Genomic DNA, 23412 nt, shown 5'->3' with positions numbered 1-23412 from the left:
ATTAATAGAAGAATGCACTGTGTTAGTAAAGGAGCCAAAACAAAGAAGCAAATATCAGTGCTAAAGAAACACCATTTACCGAATACTCATAGTACAGAGCCCAGTGCTAGGAGTTCCCAGCAGAACTGTTTTCTGTTGTTATTTTTGGGTCTCTGTGAATCGTTCATGATCTACTGCCTTTTGAGGATGCTAAATTCAATCAATGAACAGTTGGAGTGCAGCAGATCTGACCTTAAAGACTCATAAAGACACATCACATGCATTTATGAAACCTTCGCAGCTTCTGCGCCCATGCACTGATAATCACATCACTGCACACACAGATTTAAGGCTCAGATCAATATCTCATTATTGCAATGCAGAAACCTTTCTCTGGTAAATCATCCTCGAGAGAAAGTCTGAAAGAAGTGGTCAGAAGAAGAAGCCATGCTAGAAAAGAGCCAGTAGATGATTTTTTACCAACTTGTTTTTCTAAGAAATAACGTTTTTGTTTGAAGTGACTACATTTGTCTAACTGAGCTTTATTCTCACTGCATAGTATTTAGGATTTCAGAATACTATTTAAAACTCAGCATCCTCATGCTTAGATTTTAAGTTTTACCAGGTCATGGGATCTCAAATATTTAGCAAACATTTACATTTTTTGGACTTAACATTTTTGTTAAAAGATAAACTCATTAAATGCATCAAGAACACGATGGTTGGCTTTTATGTAGAGTTTTGTAGGTAAAAAGTTCTGTCATCTAGAGTATTCTTAAGTTTATAAAGTTTTTCTTATATTGCTTATATGAGGACCTTTCTTTAATCCTAGAGGTAAGTGCAGAGTAACAAACTCTTAAATGGTAGTCTACAAAAGGTTTTTGTCCACTATTGGAATTTTACCAAACCTTCAATGAATGGCCTTGTCCCAATTTCAATGGGCTGGCCTGAAAAAAAAAAAAAGCTTTCCAGGGACCAACTGAGTGTCTGTATTGGGATTAGGGTTAACACGGTGTGAAAATTTAACCTCATGGTTATTGTGACAGAAATTATCACGGTTTTCGGTATTATCGCGATATTTTTTTAACGTGTTACATTTTCAGACAACTAAATAAACCCTGTATATCAGGAAAATATTGTCCTCAGTTTTTGTCTAAATTTTGCCTAAAATGTGTTAGTTTGTAATTATGTTGTTTATTTGTTTACATTTTTCCCCGTTAGTCTTTAAAATACCAATATTTGCCCATAACTTCTTATTTTTTGTCTGTTTGATGTCATCATTTTGACAATATTAGACCAGATGATACTCAGTACTCAAGTAGCCTTCTAATCAGATACTTTTTTACCCTTACTTGAGTAATAAACCCTATATCAGGAAAATATTGTCCTCGGTTTGTGTCCTTCCAGTGAGCTTTGCAGATGTGGGAAAATGTCATCAGGCAGTAATCATTGTTAAATTCATAATTATTCTTGGAGAGAGACGAACTCTTAACTGTCCCTGGGAGCCCCGTAATGCATAGCGTCATTTCAATATGGGGGTGTCACGGTTTATATGCAGGTAGCGGCGCTGCGGCTGCATTATATAGCGACTCGTTGCATTCTCCCTCAACCCAAATCCTCGCATTTTAGCTAAAACGCTAACGTTAGCTTGCCTTGCGTTGACTGTAGAGTTGTGGGTGATGGTCACGCAGATGTGTCATGAGATTTGAAGCATTGTTGCCTTTCACAGACACTTTTTTTGCACGTGCTGCAAACAGGATAGCCGTCTTCTATCAACTGTCCCTCTGCATTCTTCAAATATCCAAAAAATGCCCATACTTCCCACTTTGTCTTCTTTGAGTGATAATAAATGTCCTGAGCGCTGCCGTCTCCTCCTTTGGCCATTATTTCAGCTTTAGCTTCAAGAAAGTTTTGGCTGTAAACAACAAAGTGTGCATGTGCCGCCGGCAACTTCAGCAGATGATACGGTGGCTGGTAAGGGTCATCGCGCCTACACCGCAGCCACGGTAATCCACCGAGATAATATATTTTTAAAAAACAAGACGGTTATTATTATTGTCAACTTTTTTACTGGGGTTTACCGCTACACCGGTTACCGTGACAAACCTAATTGGGATACGTATTTAGAAATGGCCTGGTACAGTCACTGGGTGGGACTTGTGGTTAAGTCATGCCGATTGCTGTAACTCATGAAATTATATCGGCAGACATCACCAAACAAGTAAAATGTAAAATTGGAAGTTGTTGGTGCAGAATAGAAGGAAAAGGAAACAAGCAGCATAGAATCAGCCTTAAAACCACTGTTTCCAAACTCCCAAAGCTGGAAAATGCAGATGAAATTCCCCCAACATCGCTGTAATTACCATTCTTTTCGGTAAATCACCGTAAAAAACTGGCACTTCTTCTGGTGATTGAATGCTGCTTTTAATGTCACCCAGCCCCTCTTCCTGTTTCTTGATTGGATCCAATTATGGAATACTTTGACAGAAAACAACTTTTTTTATGTTACTAATGCTGGATATAAATTTTGGTCCATATCGCCCAGTTCTAGTTCAGCCTTGTGAATCTCTCACCTTTTGATGGTATCTAACAAATGTGGCAAGGTGGAGAAATGAGGGCCCGGGTGGGACTTGATCCCCAGACTCCCAGGTGAGTCACAAGCACCAACCAGTCAGCCAAAGAGAAATTCCTATGGCTAAGTAGCCAGGACGCATGATTAATCAGGATACAGTGACAGGCTGCTCACCCTGTCGCACATAAAATGTGCTGTCATGCTAGTACCCACCAGACATGGCCCACAGTTCTCCAGCAGGTATCAGCGGGTCAGTATGCAACACCAAGGTTCAGAATGCCTGTGCTCGGCTTCTGACCAAGTCCTCCAAACGCACCAACATCACCCCGCTTCTCCTCCAGCTTCATTGGCTGCCAGTAAACTTCAGGGTTAATTTCAAGATCCTGGTTCTGGTCTATTGGGCCTTACATGGACAAGCACCATCTTACATTGGTGATCTTCTTAGTCCCTACACCCCCAGCAGGTCCCTGAGGTCCAGTGATAAAAGCCTACTGGTTGTGCAGCACCAGGCTAAAGGTCAAAGGTGACAGATCATTTGCTGCTGTGGCCCCCAGACTCTGGAACTCTCTCCCCCTGAGCCTGAGATCAGTGGACTCAGTGGTCTCCTTTAAGAAGCAGCTGAAAACTCACTTGTTAAAGCTGGCTTTTGTATGACCTTCTTCACCCTCTCCTTGTTCTGCTCTCCCCACCAATTCCACCTTCCTCAGGATCCACTGATTTCCCTCTTTCCTGTTCACTCTCTTTCTTAACATTTTTTTTATCACAAATGTCAATTTTTTGCTCATTTGAAATATATTTTAACCATTTTCTAAAGTCTTTTTTATATTTTTACATTTTTTTGTTTTTGTGAAGCGCCTCGTGATTTTCGTCTTGAGAGGCGATATAGAAAAGATCTTTTCTTCTTCTTCAAAACGTTGAGTTATGCTTGCTGTCTACACAGCGAACCACCTTAGTATCCTTTTCGAAAGTAACTGCATATCACTCCCACATGTCCTCCTCAGCCGTCCATCATATACACTGTGAGTGTCTGCAGAAGCAGACACCTCCTGAAATATGTGTCCCTCCTCTGAGATAAACACTGTCATCTGTCATTGGAGGAAATGAGGGAAATGACACTCAGACAGACAGCTACATTTCCTAACAGAAGGTGGAGGGTAGAGCGGGGATCATAAACTGTAAGAGAAGGCTGGATTCCTGTGTTCTTAGAAGAAAAAAAATGTTACATATTTGTCTCGCAGAAGATTTGTTTGTCAGATATAGTTGTTAACAAAATATTATAGGCTAGGAAGCCCTGTCTGAGTGTTTATGTAAGTGTTTTATCCTAACCTAAATAAGATAAAATGTAGGGTATAGGTTTTGCCGCATACATTTTTTAAATGAAATTTAATGTGTGTCAAACTGTTCTGGTGAGTAGAAAGTGATTGTGATCCTGTACTAGTAGATTGTATTTAATGTTACAAGAACTGTTGTTTCTGGTATCTTTCTACATAAAATAAATATTACTTATTGCTATTTGATATTTAAATAATGAAACTCAACAAAAGACTGGAGTTAAACAGTGTCATCACTAGTCCACTTAAAATATTTACTGCAGCTAGGGCTGTACAGTATATCGCAAATATATAGTTATCGCGATATCAGCATGCGCAATATGCATATCACAAAGAACAGATAAATATTGCAATGAATGGTCAGCTCAAATGTTTGCTACACATAATGCATTCTGTCAATCAAACGGAAGCATGATGTTTTTTTTAACAAATCAAATAGAGCTCTTCACCCATTTGGCCAATTGGGTGGGTTCTCATAGGTAAGATGCCCGCCCCCGACACTTAATTTTGATGGTTAGTGTTACGTGCTCTCGCCACTTGATGGCCCGGCAGCTCCCTCCTCATCCGGCTCCCTTCGTAGCTGTTCGATATTAGTCATCACCTGGTCACTCAGTTAAAAGACTCGCCTCACCTCCCATTCAGTGAGAAGGTACAGGGTAGTGTAAACGCTTCCTGGGTTTATACTATTCTCTTCTCCTCGGTAGTATCTTTGATAAAAACTCGTCCCACCTGAGTGTTTCTATTGTCACGAGAAAGGTCATTTCATTCGTGATAGCTTTCGTCTCCAGCAGAAAAGCCGGAGGAGTGGACCCCCCCCCCCCCCCCCCCCCCCCCCACGAAGCCCGTGGCTGCTTGTGCTGTTTTCTCAAACAGGTTGGATAAATGTGAAACCCCTCACTCAAGCTTTAACCCGTTCTTGTCAGCTGGGATGGTGTCTCTGTTAGGCACCAAGGCTAACCATGAGGTGGTAATTTTAAGAGATACCGGAGCTTCTCAAACCCTGATAAAACGTAGTGTGTTACCGTTCTCTGTCACCAGCCAAGCTGGCTAGTCTGTGTTATTGCGGGGTATTGAAATGGGTTCAGTTCCGGCGGAGGTTCATCATATTCACCTCACTTGTCCTTTGATCACTGGTGACCTAAGGGTAGCCATTTTAGATGAGTTGCCGACCCAGGGAGTAGACCTGATTTTGGGAAACGACGCTGCGGGTGGACTAGTGTTACCCCCTTCTGAGCTCATCTCTTCTCCTGAGAGCTGTGCCGGATCAGATTTGTTGCCGGCTTGTGTCCTAACCCGTGCTCAGCTCAAGAAAGATCCCGAAATCTCACTTAGGGACTCAGTGCTGTTTCCGCTATTAACTGATGATGTCACCCGACAAGGTCCCACTGTAATAATGCCAGATTTACCCCTCTCTTATAAGACCTTAGCTGAAGCGCAAAAGTCAGATGAATCTCTGAAATCCTATTTTGCGCTGGTTGGTGTGGCTCCAACATCCCCCGTGGGTCAGGCTTCATATGTGATTGAGGGGGACATTTTGTTTCGCCTCTGGACTCCGGCCTTCTTCCATCTAAGTCAGGATGTAAATATTTGCTGACCATTATGTGTTCTGCCACTCGTTTCCCGGAAGCTGTTCCTTCATCCTCCATCACCACCAAAAATGTGATAAAAGCCCTAGCAAGATTTTTCTCTGTTTTCGGGTTACCCACAGTCATCCAATCCGACCAGGGGACCAACTTCACCTCTCGGGTCTTTGCTCAGGTTGCAAAAACATTGAACATAAAGCATGTCACTTCCTCTAGTTATTATCCCGAAAGCCAGGGTGTCCTCGAGCGGTGGCATCAAACTTTGAAGACCATGCTCAAAAAACATTGTTTCTCCTCGGGAACACTCCGCAGCGCTGGGGATCAGCGCTGTGAGATCTTTCGTGTTTAATCTGCCCGCCTTCTGTGATCCAGGGTAGTTAGATAGGTTTTCTTGTGTGTGTAGATAGCGGGAGACCTCATGTTAGAACAAATTTTCTATTTGGGGCGGGGGGGTGGGGTGGGGGTGTTACGTGCTCTCGCCACTAGATGGCCCCGGCAGCTCCCTTCTCATCCGGCTCCCTTCGCAGCTGTTCGATATTAGTCATCACCTGGTCACTCAGTTAAAAGGTTCGCCTCACCTCCCATTCAATGAGAAGGTACAGGGTAGTGTAAACTCTTACGGGGTTTATACTATTCTCTTCTCCTCGGTAGGATCTTTGGTAAAAACTCGTTTTCGCTCGCTAGTCATCGTTTTGCACTCTTTCTCTGATTTTGGATTATTGGATTTTTAGGATTTGACTATTTGGCCTTTCAGACTTTGGAACGTTTTTTTGACAGCGATTTAGGATCTCCCCAGGGCTTTCCTGCTTATCAGGAAAGCCCCTCTTACTCTCGGTTGTTTATCCCCATCCCCTTCTGGGTTGACGTTTTTTGTTATCCCCTTTTGTATATAGATATTGTTAACCTCCTTTGTAAATCAGAGAATCAGAGAGAATTTTATTGCCAGCGCTCCAGCGAACCAGAGCATAGGAACTTGACTCAACAGAACAGCCTGAACAAGATTACACACACACATATAGACAGGACAGATACAGGCAGACCACGAGAGCAGCCATAACAGCGCTCATTTCAATAGATGAAGAGGGGATTACATGAGGAGAGTTCGGGGAGGGAGAAAAAGGCATTAACAGAGTTACACCGGCAGGGTGTAGCTCTACTGTGCAAAAAACACCTCACATATAAGCATGAACGTCACAGTTCACAACATGAGACCCGGTAGGTGTGTGTGTATGTGTGGAGGGGGGGCTGGGACCCTGGTTTCCTCAGCGGGAGCAGCCTGTGTGGCGCTCGTCCAACTGAATCCACAGGTGGGTGGGAGGTCATGGGAAAGCACAGAGCACAGTGAGTGCCTCCATCTTGATGACCTCGATGCGGAGACCACAATCTGAAGACAGGGGGGTAGGTAGGGTTTTCACAGCATTTGTCTGCATTCCTTCCATCGTGGGGTTTTTGCACCCAACTCCAAGGCTGCTTATGGCGTCAGATTGGATAACAGGACTTTGTTTGGGTCAGGCAGAGATAATTGTCCTTTCTGCCTTAAAGTCTGTATTGATCATTCAAGTCCTCCAGTGAAGCCAATTAGGTGATTAAACATCTCCACACCATCCGGTGACCCTCTCCGAGATGACATCCATTTTGCGCACTAACACCGGTAACGCAGCTAAGACATTGTCCAGCTTGCGATTCACCTCGAGTAACGTCCCAGTCTGTGAGGTCCCCGCCCGGACGGTGCCGTCCATGGTTGCGGGTCGCCCTCCAATCGCTCCCGTCATCCCAATTTTTCGGAAAACCAGATATCCTCCCACTCCAATCAGAAGAAATCAAGTGATCATCAGGCCAAATATCCACACATCTTCTATGTCCTCAATGGACAGCTGAGAGAGACAGATGACATTCCACTTCTTCCAGGAATCAAGCATATATCCCGCTGCGTGTGTCCCGTGAGGGCAAGCGCGAGCCCCCTCCTCCGTTCTCATTGTAGAAAAAATCTTATCAATCGCATTGAATGACCAATTAATTAAATCCATTTCTGAAAAATAGTGATTTCCAGAGTAAATGCAGAGAAGCGCTCTGTAGGTAGACGGGACAAAAAGAGCCTTGGGAAAAGATAAGGGAGCAAAGCAGAAGCGAATGTGCTCTGAGTGCCAGAAGAGAAAGAAATATTCCTCTTTGTAATACAATTCTTGTTTTTAAGCGACGCTGCACTCTTTTGCTTTTCTCATTTTTATGATTTTTTTGTCACTTAAAATTTGTTTTTGCTTTTGATTACCGTAAATCCTCTAATACTGGCCCAGGCCTGTATTTGACTCAAGCTCATCAAGCTCCAGGCCTTTATTGGAAGGAGGGCCAGAATTAGAGGCAGGCCTCTATTTCTATTTGAGTAAAATGAACTAATGGTTCGCTGGAGTTTTTGACAATTAAAATTGCGCCCACATTTTCAAAGTTAAACACATTTCTTTTAACAACGGTAGTTTCTGCTTCAGCCCTCTCTCCCCTCCCCCTGTGCAGCGGCCGCAAACTCACTGATGCGACTGCAGCCTCTCAGTGTTCCTGATGCTCTAAACATTAAAATAATTATTTCATTTTCTGTTCCTCACTTCTGATTACCTTCAATGGTGTCTGTTTGTTGCAACCACCAGGTACAAAACCTAACTTGTTTTTATTTGACTATTTGTCTGTCCTGCCTGTTTATTATCTTCCTGCATCTCCTCTCAATCCTATAGAGAAACTGCTACCTGGGTTCATTTATATTCACCTTATGAGTTACCTTTGAACTGCAGTTCTAAAAGATCTACCGACCGCAAAAACAGCGGAGTGCCGCTGCTTGGTGGCCGCATCAGTGATCGGTGCGTCACCAGATGACAAGGTGATGCGCCCCGCTCCACAGCGAAACGCATCAGGCACAAATAAAAGACAGAAAACATTAAAGGAAATGAACCAACATGAACGATCGCGTGTTAAATTAGTTTTTGAGGTGGCGACACCTGATTTGATAATGTTACTGTGGCCGTGCTCAGGACGCAGATCTACCGACCGCAAAAACAGCGGAGTGCTCCCTGCTTGGCGGCCGCATCAGTGATCGGTGCGTCAGAGGACAAGGTGATGTGCCCCGCTCCACAGCAGCGAAACACATCAGGCGCAAATAAAAGACAGAAAACATTAAAGGAAATGAACCGACATGAACGATCGCGTGTCAGTACCGACACTCTGGCAAAGAGCGTTGCCCCCCCCGAGCGCAGGAGCTTGTCACCTGCTGACAGCAGGCTGCTGTCTTTTCCGAGGGCTGCATCTTGCCGGTCATTATCATGTGACAGCGACTAGTCGATGACAGGCATAAAACGTCACTATAGTGAAGTCGACTAGTTCATACAACCCCTGCTACTGTTCCCCAGAGTGTTCTGCAGCATAATCAGCACGTTGTCTTTGAGCTTGATATAAAATTTTCGCCTCCTCTTCGTCTCTGCACGGTTAAAGTTACCCTTGCGGTCTATCACTAGTAAATCAAAAGTGAGACGATGACACAACCGCCCCCTGTACTTGCTTGTTACCACATTCCACCCGGCCACAATAAGAGACCGGCCATTATTCACCTCCGCCAACTCCGACACCGGCCAAAATTGGGGACCCGGCCGTTAATTGAATACAGGCCTGTATTAGAGGATTTACGGTATTTTAATTCCTGAATTAAGTTTATATTTATCGCAAATAATATCGTCATTGCAATATTAATCACTGATATCACTTATCGCAGGTTTTCCTAATATCGTGCAGCCCTAACTGCAGCTATTTATAATTTCTTGTTCTCAGAATACCGTATTGTAATTGTTACTTTTGTCTTCCCCGCAGAGAAAAGAAAATGTCTCGCACCAGTGCTCTGAAAGTCCTGGACCATGCGATGATTGGACCAGAGGGAGCAGATAACTGCCATAAGTTTGTGGACATCTTGGGTTTGAGGACCATCTTTCCTCTCTTCATGAAAACTCCCAAAAAGATGAAGAAAACCGGCACTTCAGAGAAAGAACATGAAGGTCAGTCAGTAATTACAGTAGGAGACAGCAGTAATGTGATTTCTTTACAAGGGCTGTGGTCAGCTGCAAAGATGCCACTCAATTTAGACTACTTCAAATAGTTTGACCTAAAGGGCGAAGCTGTAAAGAATATATAATACATTTTCACATGTTTTTTAACTATAGATTGGGTAAAATCTTGAGACTCATCAGATTTTTTTGTTGAGTGCCCCAGTAGCCAGACATTATAGTAGTCTCTCATTGTGTTATGTAAGGAACAATATGCACAAATTCAAAAATGAAACAATCACAGAACAGTTTAACGTCTCAATCATGTGGGAAGAAAAGTTACATTGAAACGGATTTCATTCTCAGTTGGGTGGGGGCTTGTCAGTTTTTCTCTTGAAAAAAGCTAAAGAGGAACGTAAGAACGTAATAAAAAGAACTGAAAGATGGAATTAGGAACGCAGCTACTGTTTACACTCAGTAAACCCATGAAGTTATTGAGTCTGCCCCGAGCTAACGCAACAGCTCCGGCATTTGCAATTCGACACAAACAGGCTAAAGGCTCCAAGATTATTTAAAAAACCAAAGACAGTAAACAGAAATGACCCAGAAGTTATTTCCCTAAGAAACCCCCCGCATCTTTTTGTTTCACTCCTAATATCGGGTGAAGCAGGCTAGAGGCTAAAGTAGAACTAACAATGCTAACAGTGAATTAGAAGCAAATAGTCAGCTCTGAAAATATCTCAAGCTACTTTTTCGATTACCTGTGAATCCATATTACAGTTAAATGTATGTGTGAAGTGAATAATGAGTCAATCATGCTGTTTTACTTCCTTTAATGGGGCATTCAGAACTGTAACAGCAAGCTAACAGCTAATACTAATAAGTATATTACATGCTTCCTACTGTAAAATACCCAAGCGTGCTTACATCAGATATGATGATGTATTTATCTACTTGTCAACTTGCTGTGTATGACTCATCTTTGCTTGTTATCTAGAATCTTCTGAGACTGATCTGTAACTGGCAACAGCCATACAACTCACAGAACGACAGTGAGAAAGTAACCTTTTTTATTAGGAAAATGAGTTGCAGTAACCAAGTTTGACGGCAGTATGGCATTCTTACTAAATTCTTACATATTGCACCTTTAAAGCAAGTTGCCTCTACCCTCTAAGGTTCTTTCCAACCACTGAACAAATTTCAATAAGACTCTCAGAAAGCAATTCACTTTTGCAGTCAGCCCAATTCAAGATGGCCACCAGGGCTAGCTAAAGTTGGTAAATATAAAGTGTTTTAACTCAGTTTAGCTACAGTTCATGTGATATTAGATGAGAGTCATTCACTGATGAGCTCTAACAGATTATACTAGATCTCTGTAATACAGTATCACCTGAACTCACTTATGATGTTATTTTCAAGGTCTTACCAAACCAATTCTTAACATTTCTTCACATAAGTTGAAATGTAAAATGGAAGGAAAAGCGGTGGGCGATATGCATTCCTTAAAGGAAAGCTGGGTCTTTATTTTTTACATGTACCTTGATCAATCAAGACATCATGAATGGTCAAAGGTTTTGTTATGAAATGTTGACGGGCGCTTTTGTGTTTGTTCTCTGACACATGGTTGTATCAAGGCCAAAGGACTTGACTTTTTCAGTTTCGCTGCTTTTTTGGTAAATCTTTTCCACAAGAAATGTATAATAAACATGTAATGATGATTTATAAAGTATTGCAGATGAATTAGTTACACAAACTAAATCAGGTATTAATAATGGGAGCCTTCTTGTAAACTGGTACTAATTTTGATATGTTGTCATAACTGGTCAAGTTGAAAAATGTTAATCAAGGCAAACATCTATAGCTCTGTAATTGAAACACATTTTTAATAGAAGGACATGAAAATAGCAGATTCCCATCTATTAACTTAGTGTATTATCTGATCAATCTCTATTTCACTAATACTTATCTGTCAAAAGGAAATGTCCATTAAAATGTTTTTTTAACGGCATAAATAAAACTTAGCTGTAAAAGAAGGATAATGCTGGAGGTGCTGATTAGGAAGATGATTAAGTTGGTCAGAATGACTGATTGTTATTCTGTTTTTCTGCCTGTCGGTTTCCTGAATGTGTGGTCACACCCTTTTTCTGCAGACAAGCTCACTCCCACCCTGCTCATGTATCAGTTTGCTGCCTCTTCAGCCTGTCAGTTTACACTATCAATCCAATCTTGATAGATTTTCCTGTCTGTGCTCTCTAACCTCTCTTGTCTCTGAGTGAGAGATGGAAAGAGCAAACAAGGGTCCAAGATAGAAAGACAGAAGTACTGAGACATGGGCCTGTGTAGGGCTGTAGCGAAGCCTCGATGACGTTGACGGCTCGATTAAAAAAAATTTGTCGATGTCAGATCCGGTAGTCGACGCACCGCGCCCACTTGTTGCACCCCCAGGAGTTTGTAAATAGAGGTGGAATCTGCCTGTCTTTCCTCTAGTTCGCCCTCTTCTTCGCCTTCACTAACATCTCCACCAAATACTGAAGACGCAGAACAATATCCGTCCACTACTAGATGCCCGCCTTCGTCTCCCGGCAACGGACAACAACTTCCGGGGTCAAATGCGCTGCTCCGTCTCTATCGCAGATGTAGAAAATCACCGGGAGTGTTTCTCCCTTCATAAAAGAGCTTCTTTCAGACATTAGGAGAGCTGTTTTTGTGGTAGCAGTCTCTCCTCCGTGCTGGTCTGTTTGATGGGTATTTTTGGTTTATTTAAACTTGGTAACTTGAACTTAACGTTGGTAAAGCTACTGTTAGCATTTTCGCTAACAGCTTCTTGCGTTTGGATAAGCTGTTACGTTTTGGTTTAGAGTTAATCTTTTTTGTGGTGCAGATCTCCCTTTTATTACATTTAGAGTGTTGTGGGTTTTCGGTTTAGTTTAAAATATCACCTTGAGTTTGGTTTAACCGCCCAGTTTAGAGTTTGAACCTTTGGAGATCCTCATTTTGGTCCAGAACCCTGTAGTCTTTGCTCAGTGGGACATCCCTACTTATTTGTACTTTTGTTTTAATTCCCCACAGGCAGAATTAGTTTTATTATTCCCAACCTGTGGATGGAAAGATTTATGTTTTTTTGTAGTTGTAAATAAACCCGATCATCATTTTAACTTTTAAATCCCGTGTTATTGTCCCTTCCTTTTTGCACACAAGCCAAACTCTCCAGGAAGATTCGTAACACCACTCACCTCACGCACATAAGTGACCAAAACAAAGCAGCATGGAGACACTCCGTCTCCAACCACCTCTCAGGCAGCAGCCTGCACTCCCAAGTTCTACACGTCACCAGAACATAACCAACCGCAACACAATAAAAGCACTGTTATACAAAATGGAAGGCCTGTAGTGTTTATTCTCTTACAGTAACAATTTATCAATTTTTTGAGGAATTAATTAGAGATTTTTTAGTTTTTATTAACTGTGCAATAGAAAAATAATCATTAGATTAATTGTCTAAATAGTCATTAGAATAGTCAACTATTCGATAAAATAATCGTCAGAATAATCGTTTTAAAAATAATCGTTTACCCCCAGCCCTAGGCCTGGGTCATATGCAAGACAATAGAATAACAGAATAAAGAAAAACTATTTCTTCCCCTTCTCTGATCATTGTGTGCTGGTTTTCATTCAAAATGCCTCCCGTCTGTGCCTGTGTTAAGTTTCATGTGTCCGATGAGGTTTCTCAGCCCTGCAGAGCAGGACAAATTGTCTGCCAATGCTTTCGCCTACCACCCAGAGACTCGATGAATTAACCTCTGAACCTTTTAAGCCACGAAAGAAAAAGAACAGAAGATAGTGCTGTGAAATCCTTCTGTGAAGGGTGTTGACTCATCTGGCAAGGCACACAGTTAAAAAGAGGCATTAAAAGCAGGTGAGTACGGAAGCCTATTGCTGTCAGTGCAGGGAAAAAAAATAAAGGAGCAGTATCTTGTAATAACGAGAAAGTTTCTCATTGTAACATGAATAAATCTAATTCTAATGGTAGGTAGGGCTGGGATGATGATCAATAAATCGTACGATAGATGAAAATGAACTCAATCATTTTTCCAGCCTCCATACAGCGGGGGTCTACTTTATTGTAGACAGAGAGTGAGAGTCCTTTTTATTTTATTTTTATGTTTTATTTAGAAGTTCTGGACATTCCAGTGTTAAATAAAGGTTTAATTGTTACATTTTTAAAGGGTATACTATAGGGATGCACCGATCAGGTTTTTTGCTGCCGATCACCGATACCGATATAAAAGAATGCTGATCACCGATACCGATCACCGATACCGATCACGTGGATTGGCCAGAAATTTTCTACATTATAATGAGTGCTACAAACTACATAATCTGGGAATAAAGGAAATGTAACCTAATCTAAAATGGTCTGTATTAGGGTTGTCACGGTGTGAAAATTTAACCTCATGGTTATTGTGACCAAAATTACCACGGTTTTCGGTACTATCGCGGTATTTTTTTAAACGTGCTACATTTTCACACAATTAAATAAACCCTGTATATCAGGAAAATATTGTCCTCAATTTTTGTCTAAATTTTGCCTAAAATGTGTTATTTTGTAATTATGTTGTTTACTTTTTTACATTTTTTCCCTTTAGTCTTTAAAATACCAATATTTGCCCATAACTTCTTATTTTATGTCTGTTTGATGTCATCATTTAAAAATATTAGATCAGATGATACTCAGTACTCAAGTAGCCTTCTAATCAGATACTTTTTTACCCTTACTTGAGCAATCCGTATATCAGGAAAATATTGTCCTTGGTTTGTGTCCTTCCAGTGAGCTTTGCAGATGTGGGAAAATGTCATCAGGCAGTAATCGTTGTTAAATTCATAATTATTCTCGGAGAGAGACCAACTCTTATCTGCCCCTGGGAGCCCCGTAATGCATAGCATCATTTCAACATGGCGGTGTCCGCGACACGGTTTATATGCAGGTAGCGGCGCTGCGGCTGCTTTATATAGCGACTCGTTGCATTCTCCCTCAACCCAAATCCTCGGATCACGCATTTTAGCTAAAACGCTAACGTTAGCTTGCCTTGCGTTGACTGCAGAGATGTGGGTGATGGTCACGCAGATGTGTCATGAGATTTGAAGCGTTGCTGCCTTTCACAGACACTTTTTCTGCTCGTGCTGCAAACAGGATAGCCGTCTTCTATCAACTCCCTCAGCATTCTTCATATATCCAAAAGATGCCCGTACTTCCGACTTTGTCTTCTTTGAGGGATAATAAATGCCCTCCTGAGCGCTGCCGTCTCCTCCTTTGACCATTATTTCAGCTTTAGCTTCAAGAAAGTTTTGTTGTAAACAAAGCGTGCATGTGCCGCCGGCAACTTCAGCCGATGATACGGTGGCTGGTAAGGGTCACCGCGCCTACACCGCAGCCGTGGTAATCCACCAGGATAATATAGTTTTTTAAAAAACAAGACGGTTATTATTATTGTCAACTTTTTTTTTTACCGGGGTTTACCGCTACACTGGTTACCGTGACAACCCTACCTGATCGGTTTGCTTTAATCTATTTTGAAAATTCCGATCAAAACCGATAGGGGCGCTATCGGCCGATTACGATCAAATGCCGATCCATCGGTGCATCCCTAGTATACTTGCATTATTATGATATATTAACATTACATAAGTGGTTATTTGGTCACAATAATGTTGACAATAATATTATTGTCAATAATTTGTTGGACAATATGTAGTCCAGCAAAATTTATCGTCCCAGCCCTAATGATAGGCCTTCTCACATTAACAACATGTAAAACGAGACACTTTCTACTAATGAGTTTCATAGTTCGTTATAACGGAAAAGGTCTAAACTTAAAAATGGCGGCTATATATTGTGAGGCAGTTGTTCCAGTTCTTGATTTTTAACTTTTAAGAAGTAAATCAGCAGCAATGCCACAACAAAAGGGAGAAAAGCACCAAACTGATGCATAACTCAACAAATTACACTTGCTTGCTTTCTCTCCTCCACACACACCCCGTTGCCAAGGCAACAGAGTGATAGCTTTACACACCAAGAGACCATATATATATATATATATATATATATATATAGAGAGAGAGAGAGAGAGAGAGAGAGGGAGAGAGAGAGAGAGGGGAGAGAGAGAGAGAGAGAGAGAGAGAGAGAGAGAGAGAGAGAGAGAGAGAGAGAGAGAGAGAGAGAGAGAGAGAGAGAGAGAGAGAGAGAGAGAGAGAGAGAGAGAGAGAGAGAGAGAGAGAGAGAGAGAGAGAGAGAGAGAGAGAGAGAGAGAGAGAGAGAGAGAGAGATCAGTGTGCAAGGTCCTGTACTTTCCCCAGAATGTTTGCACGCATTTGTCAGTCATAGTTGTAACAAGATGTCCACCCAAGGTCAAGCCTCTGTAGGAAATAGAAACGCCAGTATTCAAGTAATTCTTATGAATAGCACAATAGCACAGCAGATTAATTGACGATCTTAGTCATTAGGAATTTGTGACCTCTGTCCGTTTTTTTTCAGTGTCGTCTCTTTTGTTTCTATTCGTTTAATCTTTGTGATGAACCTCAGTGCAAAGATTGATCCCGTTAAAATCCTTTTTGAAGCAGACCCTGCCCAGATGACCAGAGGTTGCCCAACCAGTTTAGCATAGAGTGGGGCAAATGAATGGGAGGGATAAAAAGACAAATGTAAGAAAAAAACAAACCCAAACAACAATTTACATTAGACTGCGGGTGAGTATTCTTGTCACAACTCTGCCACTTGTTTGGGGGTCTCAGTTTATTGGTGTACATACTTTGTCATTACCACTGAAATGAGATTGTGTGATGGAAATTGGTGCCAGCCGGTTGTAATATTTAGGTGGCTAATGATGCGAGCGAGTGTTAGAGAGAACAGAAGTAAACAACTAATTTACATGGCGAGGCGCAATAGTCCTAGCTCCGTCTGAGACCTCGACTTGGAACAGCGTTTCTTTGCTTGCCCTCGTACATTTGCATTGTGTTGCTTTTTTCCCCGAGCCCACAAAAGGCAGAGAGATGCAACAGAGGCCTTTGTACGTGATTTAATTTGAATGCCACACAAATATCTCCCTCCGCGGCTGATGCTCACAGTGTGACCCTTATTTTTTCTAATGAATGCACTAAAATAAGTAATGAGGAAGGCAAACAAGTGGAAAGAGACCTGTATTAGAGACTGTGTCACATTTTACGCTTTTCGTGCTTAGTTGAATGCTTTTATTAAAGCAAACCTCGATGCTCCTGCAAATAAACAACAAAGAATGTCAGAGTTTCATTGCAAATCCAAATCCTAAGATTTTATTCTACTGATATGTTATTGATTTTTCTCATTTCTTCTCAAGAAGTACGTTTTGAGTACATGACCTAATAGATGATATTTTCTTAGTGAGGGTAGCCGATGAACATTGTTATCTGGATTTGTTAATAAGACCTGAATTAGTCAGAATCAAATGCACCCTTTCTCTGCTCTGGGCTCCTACTGAGTTCAGTAACATGTTAGATGCTACAAAGTTGATGCTAATCTTTGTTGACGGAGTCACACCATGTAATCCTATTATTAGTGTTTTTATAAGAAGAGATTTGCTGTTAGATCCTTGTGTAAAGATGCATCCAATTACCATTTTGTTCAAGCTCGGTCTTTCCTCCTGTGAGAATTGATCATATTTCATCTCTAGAAACTTTAATAAAACATACTGTGGCATATTTATTTGTTTAATTTTGAAACACTTAATATTCCGTTCAGACAGGGACTCTCAGAACACACTGAAGCAATGGTTCCCTCAGTGGTAGGGAGAGTTTATTAGCCTAAGCCTTTTTCATGAGTTATTTATGGTGTTTGGCAGGTTTTTGAACTGCTCGCTCCTCATAAGAGAATACATAGTTTTGTTTGCTCCATAAGTCCATAAAACCTGTACCATTTTGTTTTTCTTTCATTCAGTGGTTAAAGGTAGTTAAATTGACAATTTCTTGCCGTGCTTTATATGTGATGGCATTAGGTTGGCTTCACACTAGCAGGATGCCACTTCTTTTGGTATTTTAAGTGAATGTGCACATGGCCCCCCCGATCAACTTTTACATTACGACTTTTGAAATAGAAACGTTCAACACTTTATTTTGACAATTTCTCAGTTTGTTCTCACAAACATAGTTGTTTTGATACTTACTTTCTAGAGTTTTCCCTTTTCAGAAATTGTTTGATTTTTCAGAAATCCGTTAAAGTGATTGTCTCATCATGTACTGTGATATAATGTAAGCAATACGTCTTTTTTTCGCTAAGCATGCTCCCTGCCCCACAGAGCTCCGTGTAATAGGGAGCCTAAGTCACTTCCACACCATTGGTCCGTGAAAGAGTAAAAAAAATAAATGGAAGTCAATGGTGTGAAAAACTATATGCCCCCTTCCTGATTTCTTAATCTTTTGCATGTTTGTCACACAAAATGTTTCTGATCATCAAACACATTTAACCGTTAGTCAAAGATAACACAAGTAAACACAAAATGCAGTTTTGAAATGATGGTTTTTATTATTTAGGGAGAGAACAAAATCCAAGCCTACATTGCCCTGTGTGAAAAAGTAATTGCCCCCTGAACCTAATAACTGGTTGGGCCTCCCTTAGCAGCAATAACTGCAATCAAGCGTTTGCGATAACTTGCTACGAGTCTTTTAGAGCGCTCTAGGGGAATTTTGGTCCACTCATCTTTGCAGAATTGTTGTAATTCAGTTTTATTTGATGGTTTCCTAGCATGAACCGCCTTTTTAAGGTCATGCCATAGCGTCTCAATAGGATTCAGATCAGGACTTTGACTAGGCCACTCAAGTCTTCAATTTGTTGTTCTTCAGCCATTCAGAGGTGGATTTGCTGGTGTGTTTTGGGTCACTGTCCTGCTGCAGCACCCAAGATGGCTTCAGCTTTAGTTGACGAACAGATGGCCGGACATTCTCCTTCAGGATGTTTTGGTAGACAGTAGAATTCATGGTTCCATTTATCACAGCAAGCCTTCCAGTTCCTGAAGCAGCAAAACAACCCCAGACCATCACACTACCACCACCATATTTTACTGTTGGTATGATGCTCATTGTCTGAAATGCTGTGTTACTTCGATGCTAGATGTAACGGGACATTTGCCTTCCAAAAAGTTCAACTTTTGTCTCATGAGTCCACAACGTATTTTCCCCAAATTCTTGGCAATCATTGAGATGTTTCTTAGCAAAACTGAGACGAGCCCTAATGTTCTTTCTGCTTAACAGTGGTTTGTGTCTTGGAAATCTGCCATGCAGGCCATTTTTGCCCAGTCTCTTTCTTATGGTGGAGTCGTGAACACTGACCTTAATTGAGGCAAGTGAGACCTGCAGTTCTTTAGAAGTTGTCCTGGGATCTTTTGTGACCTCTCGGATGAGTTGTCTCTGCACTCTTGGGGTAATTTTGGTCAGCCGCCCACTCCTGGGAAGGTTCACCACTGTTCCATGTTGTTGCCATTTGTGGATAATGGCTCTCACTGTGGTTCGCTGGCGTCCCAAAGCTTTATGGGCTCGACACACGGGAGGCGACATCACCTCTCCTCCATTCATTTTCAATGAGACATGCGCGACAAAGCGATAATCGTGGGTCTCCCTCCTACTAAGGGAAACGCGAAAAACGTGCGTGTGAAATTTTGCGCTCGTGCACGTGTCGTGCACAGGCGACCCAGCGATGCAATCCTAGAAGGTTGAAACATTTTCAACTTTTCATCGCTGTCGCTCGGACGAGGACCAATCAACGGAGGTTTCATTCGCTGACCAGTGAGCGGACAGGATGCTCCGTACATCTCCGAGCAAACATGGAGGAGAAGTTGATTATTATCATGTTTTATATAGTAAAATCAGAAGTAAGATTTCACATAACTCTAGCAGCACCTTGTGAAACATCATATCTACCACTTTTTTTTAAACTCTGAACCGCTTAAATAACCTTAATTCCCTCCAACCTGACACAGCCAAACAAAACAACGAATGTTTCGATTTCGCCATGGAACAGAATGCGTAGACGGCTTTGCCGCTGGTCTCTGCCGCGGATCGCCTCCCGTGTGTCCGCTAATAAAAGCGACGGCGACAAATTTCGCTGATCGTGGTCGATTGTCGCCTCCCGTGTGTCGAGCCCATTCGAAATGGCTTTATAACCTTTAACAGACTGATAGATTTCAGTTACTTTTGTTCTCATTTGTTCTTTAATTTCTTTGGATCTTGGCATGATGTCTAGCTTTTGAGGTGCTTTTGGTCTACTTCTCTGTGTCAGGCAGCTCATATTTAAGTGATTTCTTGATTGAAACAGGTGTGGCAGTAATCAGGCTACAGAAATTGAACTCAGGTGTGAAACACCACAATTGGGCTATTTTTTTAAATGGGGGGCAATTACTTTTTCACACAGGGCAATGTAGGTTTGGATTTTGTTCTCCCCTAAATGATAAAAACCATAATTTCAAAACTGCATTGTGTGTTTACTTGTGTTATCTTTGACTAATGGTTAAATGTGTTTGATGATCAGAAACATTTTGTGTGACAAACATGCAAAAGAATAAGAAATCAGGAAGGGAGCAAATCGTTTTTCACACCACTCTATTTTCTAATCCGCTTAGCCTTACGCCTTGGATCACACATATGTTGTACTGCAATTGAAATGAAAAGTAATGATGGGTGTTTCGACCATAAGAACAAGAATAGCGTACTTTACAGTTGACGTCTCCACGCAAGTGCTGCTGGGTGCTGGTACTAGACAAACAAACCACATTTACTGGTTAAAAAAACGCACAGAACATTTGAACGTCGATAAAAACTAATGGACAAAAACAAAATTCAAACTTTCATTCTCAAACTGTTACTCATTACTCACAGTACTTAAGTTTGTTTTTCTTCAGAAACGATTTGTGTCACTACTGTTTACATACCACCCACCTCAAAAGCCTATTTCGTCCACGTTTGGTCGATGTTTGGCTGAGACGTTCAGCTAGACCCCTTTGTTCATATCGCTGTCTCCTGGATAACTCCACATCGTAGAGTGTTGCTACTATCAGCTCTTCATTCTCGAATGCAAGACTTTTCTCACTGGCAAAATGTATGGAATAACATTATGTGCACCCCTTGATCTGCTCCACACTATGAATCTCTGCTCTTCCACATAAATGCTGCTTTGTCTGTCTTTAAGCTTGGCCCGTTTCCTTGACAGCTGTGTCATATTGTTGCAGAGGTTAACCGGCTTTGGGAAGAGGATAAAAAAATAACCCCCACCCGACATCAAATTGGGGTATCTAGAGTAAACCCCAACAATGGTGCTTAGTTCCTTCCCATATGATGATCTTTAGGTGACGCAACTACAACTTTGTGATGAGTGGAGTGACTCAGACCAGAGGCGACCATGCAAAATGCATGCTTGTTTGTCTAGGGCTACATAGAATGCATTGCCATGTGACCTCATGATCTATTCCTAGCTACTGTAGAATACGCTATTGACTATGAGTCATGGTTAAAGACAAAAGCAGTGAAAACAAGGACTCATTATACGTATCCTTTAAATTCAGAAGGCCTTGTCGCTTTGCTGTGACGTAATCTACCTTAAAATGCATACACGGAAGGGTGCAGCCCCTGGATTTAGGCATGGCTGTAGTGTACCATGTAGTGAGCACTGTGCAAAGACCCTAGTTTGGATGTCCTACATAAGTCCTCTGGACCGACGGACTCAATATAGGCATGATCTACATGTCCATGCGACGTTGACTGTTTGCAGAGTTTGCAGCACAATGGAGACAGCTGAGGAAGATCAATGTTGTTAAAAAGTTTTCTTCACTGGTGTGAGTGTCTTTCTCTCCTCTGTTGTCTTAGTTTGTTGATTCGAGTCATGTTAACGGGAAAATACACACATTTGTCAGTGAAAGGTTTTAGCAACAGGTGGGTCTCCTTTTAACTTTTAAAGTTCTTCCCAAGAACTAAATACAGTGTGTGGGGTGTAAAAAAAAGGTCAATAATAATCATAGTTTTTATATTTTCATTTTGCCATTGAAAGTAACAGTTATATTACACTTCAAAAACAGGTTTCTGTCTTGCTCCTTCAACCATGAAAGCTTACCTCCTGAAATACCAACTTGTGGTGCCAAGCAGCTGATTGCTCTCCCCAGGGCTTTGTGCTTTCAGGCCAAATCAGCACAACCTGACTGCTCCTCTGCCGTTCAGGACTAAACTAAACTATATATTTTTTTCTTCTTTTAGCTGTCAATTAAGGAATTAATTCAGGCCTCTTATGCATTATTTGCATGTTAACTTGGTGCTTTGGGTCCCTTAGGGCAGAGTTGAGGTTAATTAGAATAATTAAGGGGCTGCAGTAGCTCAGGAGGTAGAGCGGGTTGTCCAGTAATCGGAGGGTTGTAGGATCAATCCGGGCTACCTGCAGAGAATGCTGCTGTTGTGTGCTTGGGCAAGAATTTTACCCTCTGCCTGCTGGTTGCTGGTCGGAGGCACCGATGGAACCTGTGCTCGGCAGCCTCGCCTATGTCAGTGTGCCCCAGGGCAGCTGTGGCTACATTGTAGCTCATCACCACCAGGGTGTGTATGTGTGTGTGAATGGGTGAATGGCTGATTGTGTTGTAAAGCAAAGAAGGGTTCTAGGAAACCCCCAAGGTGCTATATCAAATTCAGACATTTTTCCATTAATGGAGGATAAAATAATTCTCGCATTTGGTTATTTACAGTTACGCAAACGTAAAAACACTCTCTAAAGCCGGGCGTACACTGTGCGACTTTTTCACTTTTTTGAGCCGATTTTCCACTTGTGCGAGAATCCACAAGATCAGGGCGAGTTTTGCGCTGAGCGTCGTGTAGTGTACAGGGGGTTACGAGAGGTGATTAACACCACATGACCAGCTGCCGATCAGCAATCGTGAGCTCGCATGGACTACTGGAGTGTTTGATATTTTGCTCGTTCCTCGTGAGGGTATCGCACTGTTGAAGCGGTGCAGCGAGCAGCTGCGACCCAAAAAGTACCAGAACCGCTCACGGCGCATGCGCAATCATGCATCAACACCGCTCGCCCGCTATTTCCCTAATAACACGTTGTCCGTTTTTATTTCTACAGGGGTTTTTTTTACACACAGTGACGAGGATTGTCAAGAAAGTGTGTTTGTCATTTTCCTGTCAAATTAAACTGATTATGATAAAAACATATTTACTTTCTTTATTTCGTTTTCCTCATCCAACCCCCGTAAATCCCTGTGTGTCCTCCTGCAGCACTCCCGAAGGACAACAGGCTAAACAAGACAAAAAAGTCTGACGTGTTGTGTAAAAACTTTAGGTTACTATCGTAACCCCGGTTCTCTGAGTAACATGAGTGAGATGTCTCACTATGGGATACGCTCCTCCGCGGATTCCTCAGAAGCACTTATCTCAATACGCCAATCCTGATTGGCCAGTGACCGTGACATACGCGTCCCCCTGCTACTAGAAGTAGCAAGCGTCCCCACGCACGCACTATTCAAGATAAACACCTCTTCTCGCTTCGCCCAGCAAGAAGGGTTGTCTGGTGAGACATCTCACTCATGTTACTCAGAGAACCGGGGTTACGACAGTAACCTAAAGTTCTCTTTCTTAACATTCGTTTCGATCTCTCACTATGGGATATGGAGACTCCCGTATTGCCAGACAGCTTATCCAGCGATCACCAACCTACAGGGATACGTCTTGGCCCGCCAAAGACCCCACACTCAGAATCGTGTGAGTCATTGCAGGGACCGAAACATCAAGCTTATAGAAGCGTGCAAATGCAAGTGGAGAAGCCCAACTTGCTGCAGCACAAATCTCCTGGATTGACAGCCCCCGAAAAAGGGCCCAAGAAGCAGGCAGGCCCCTAGTAGAATGGGCCCTGAGCCCAACAGGTGCCTGAA

At 42.0% G+C, this 23412-nt stretch overlaps 1 protein-coding gene across 1 annotated transcript in view; it reads left to right on the top strand.

Annotated features, from left to right (window-relative positions):
• ctnnbl1 (catenin, beta like 1) overlaps positions 1-23412 on the top strand; it is a 103704-nt gene that overhangs the window by 27930 nt on the left and 52362 nt on the right. The window contains exon 11 of the mRNA XM_015968564.3: positions 9312-9493. Within this exon, the coding sequence (XP_015824050.1) occupies positions 9312-9493 (182 nt within the window). The remainder of the gene's footprint in view (positions 1-9311; positions 9494-23412) is intronic.

The sequence above is a fragment of the Nothobranchius furzeri genome, chromosome 15 (genome assembly GCF_043380555.1).
Source record: "Nothobranchius furzeri strain GRZ-AD chromosome 15, NfurGRZ-RIMD1, whole genome shotgun sequence".
Taxonomy (NCBI): domain Eukaryota; kingdom Metazoa; phylum Chordata; class Actinopteri; order Cyprinodontiformes; family Nothobranchiidae; genus Nothobranchius; species Nothobranchius furzeri.
Note: the sequence above shows the minus strand (reverse complement) of the source record. Positions and strands in the feature narration are given on the sequence as shown.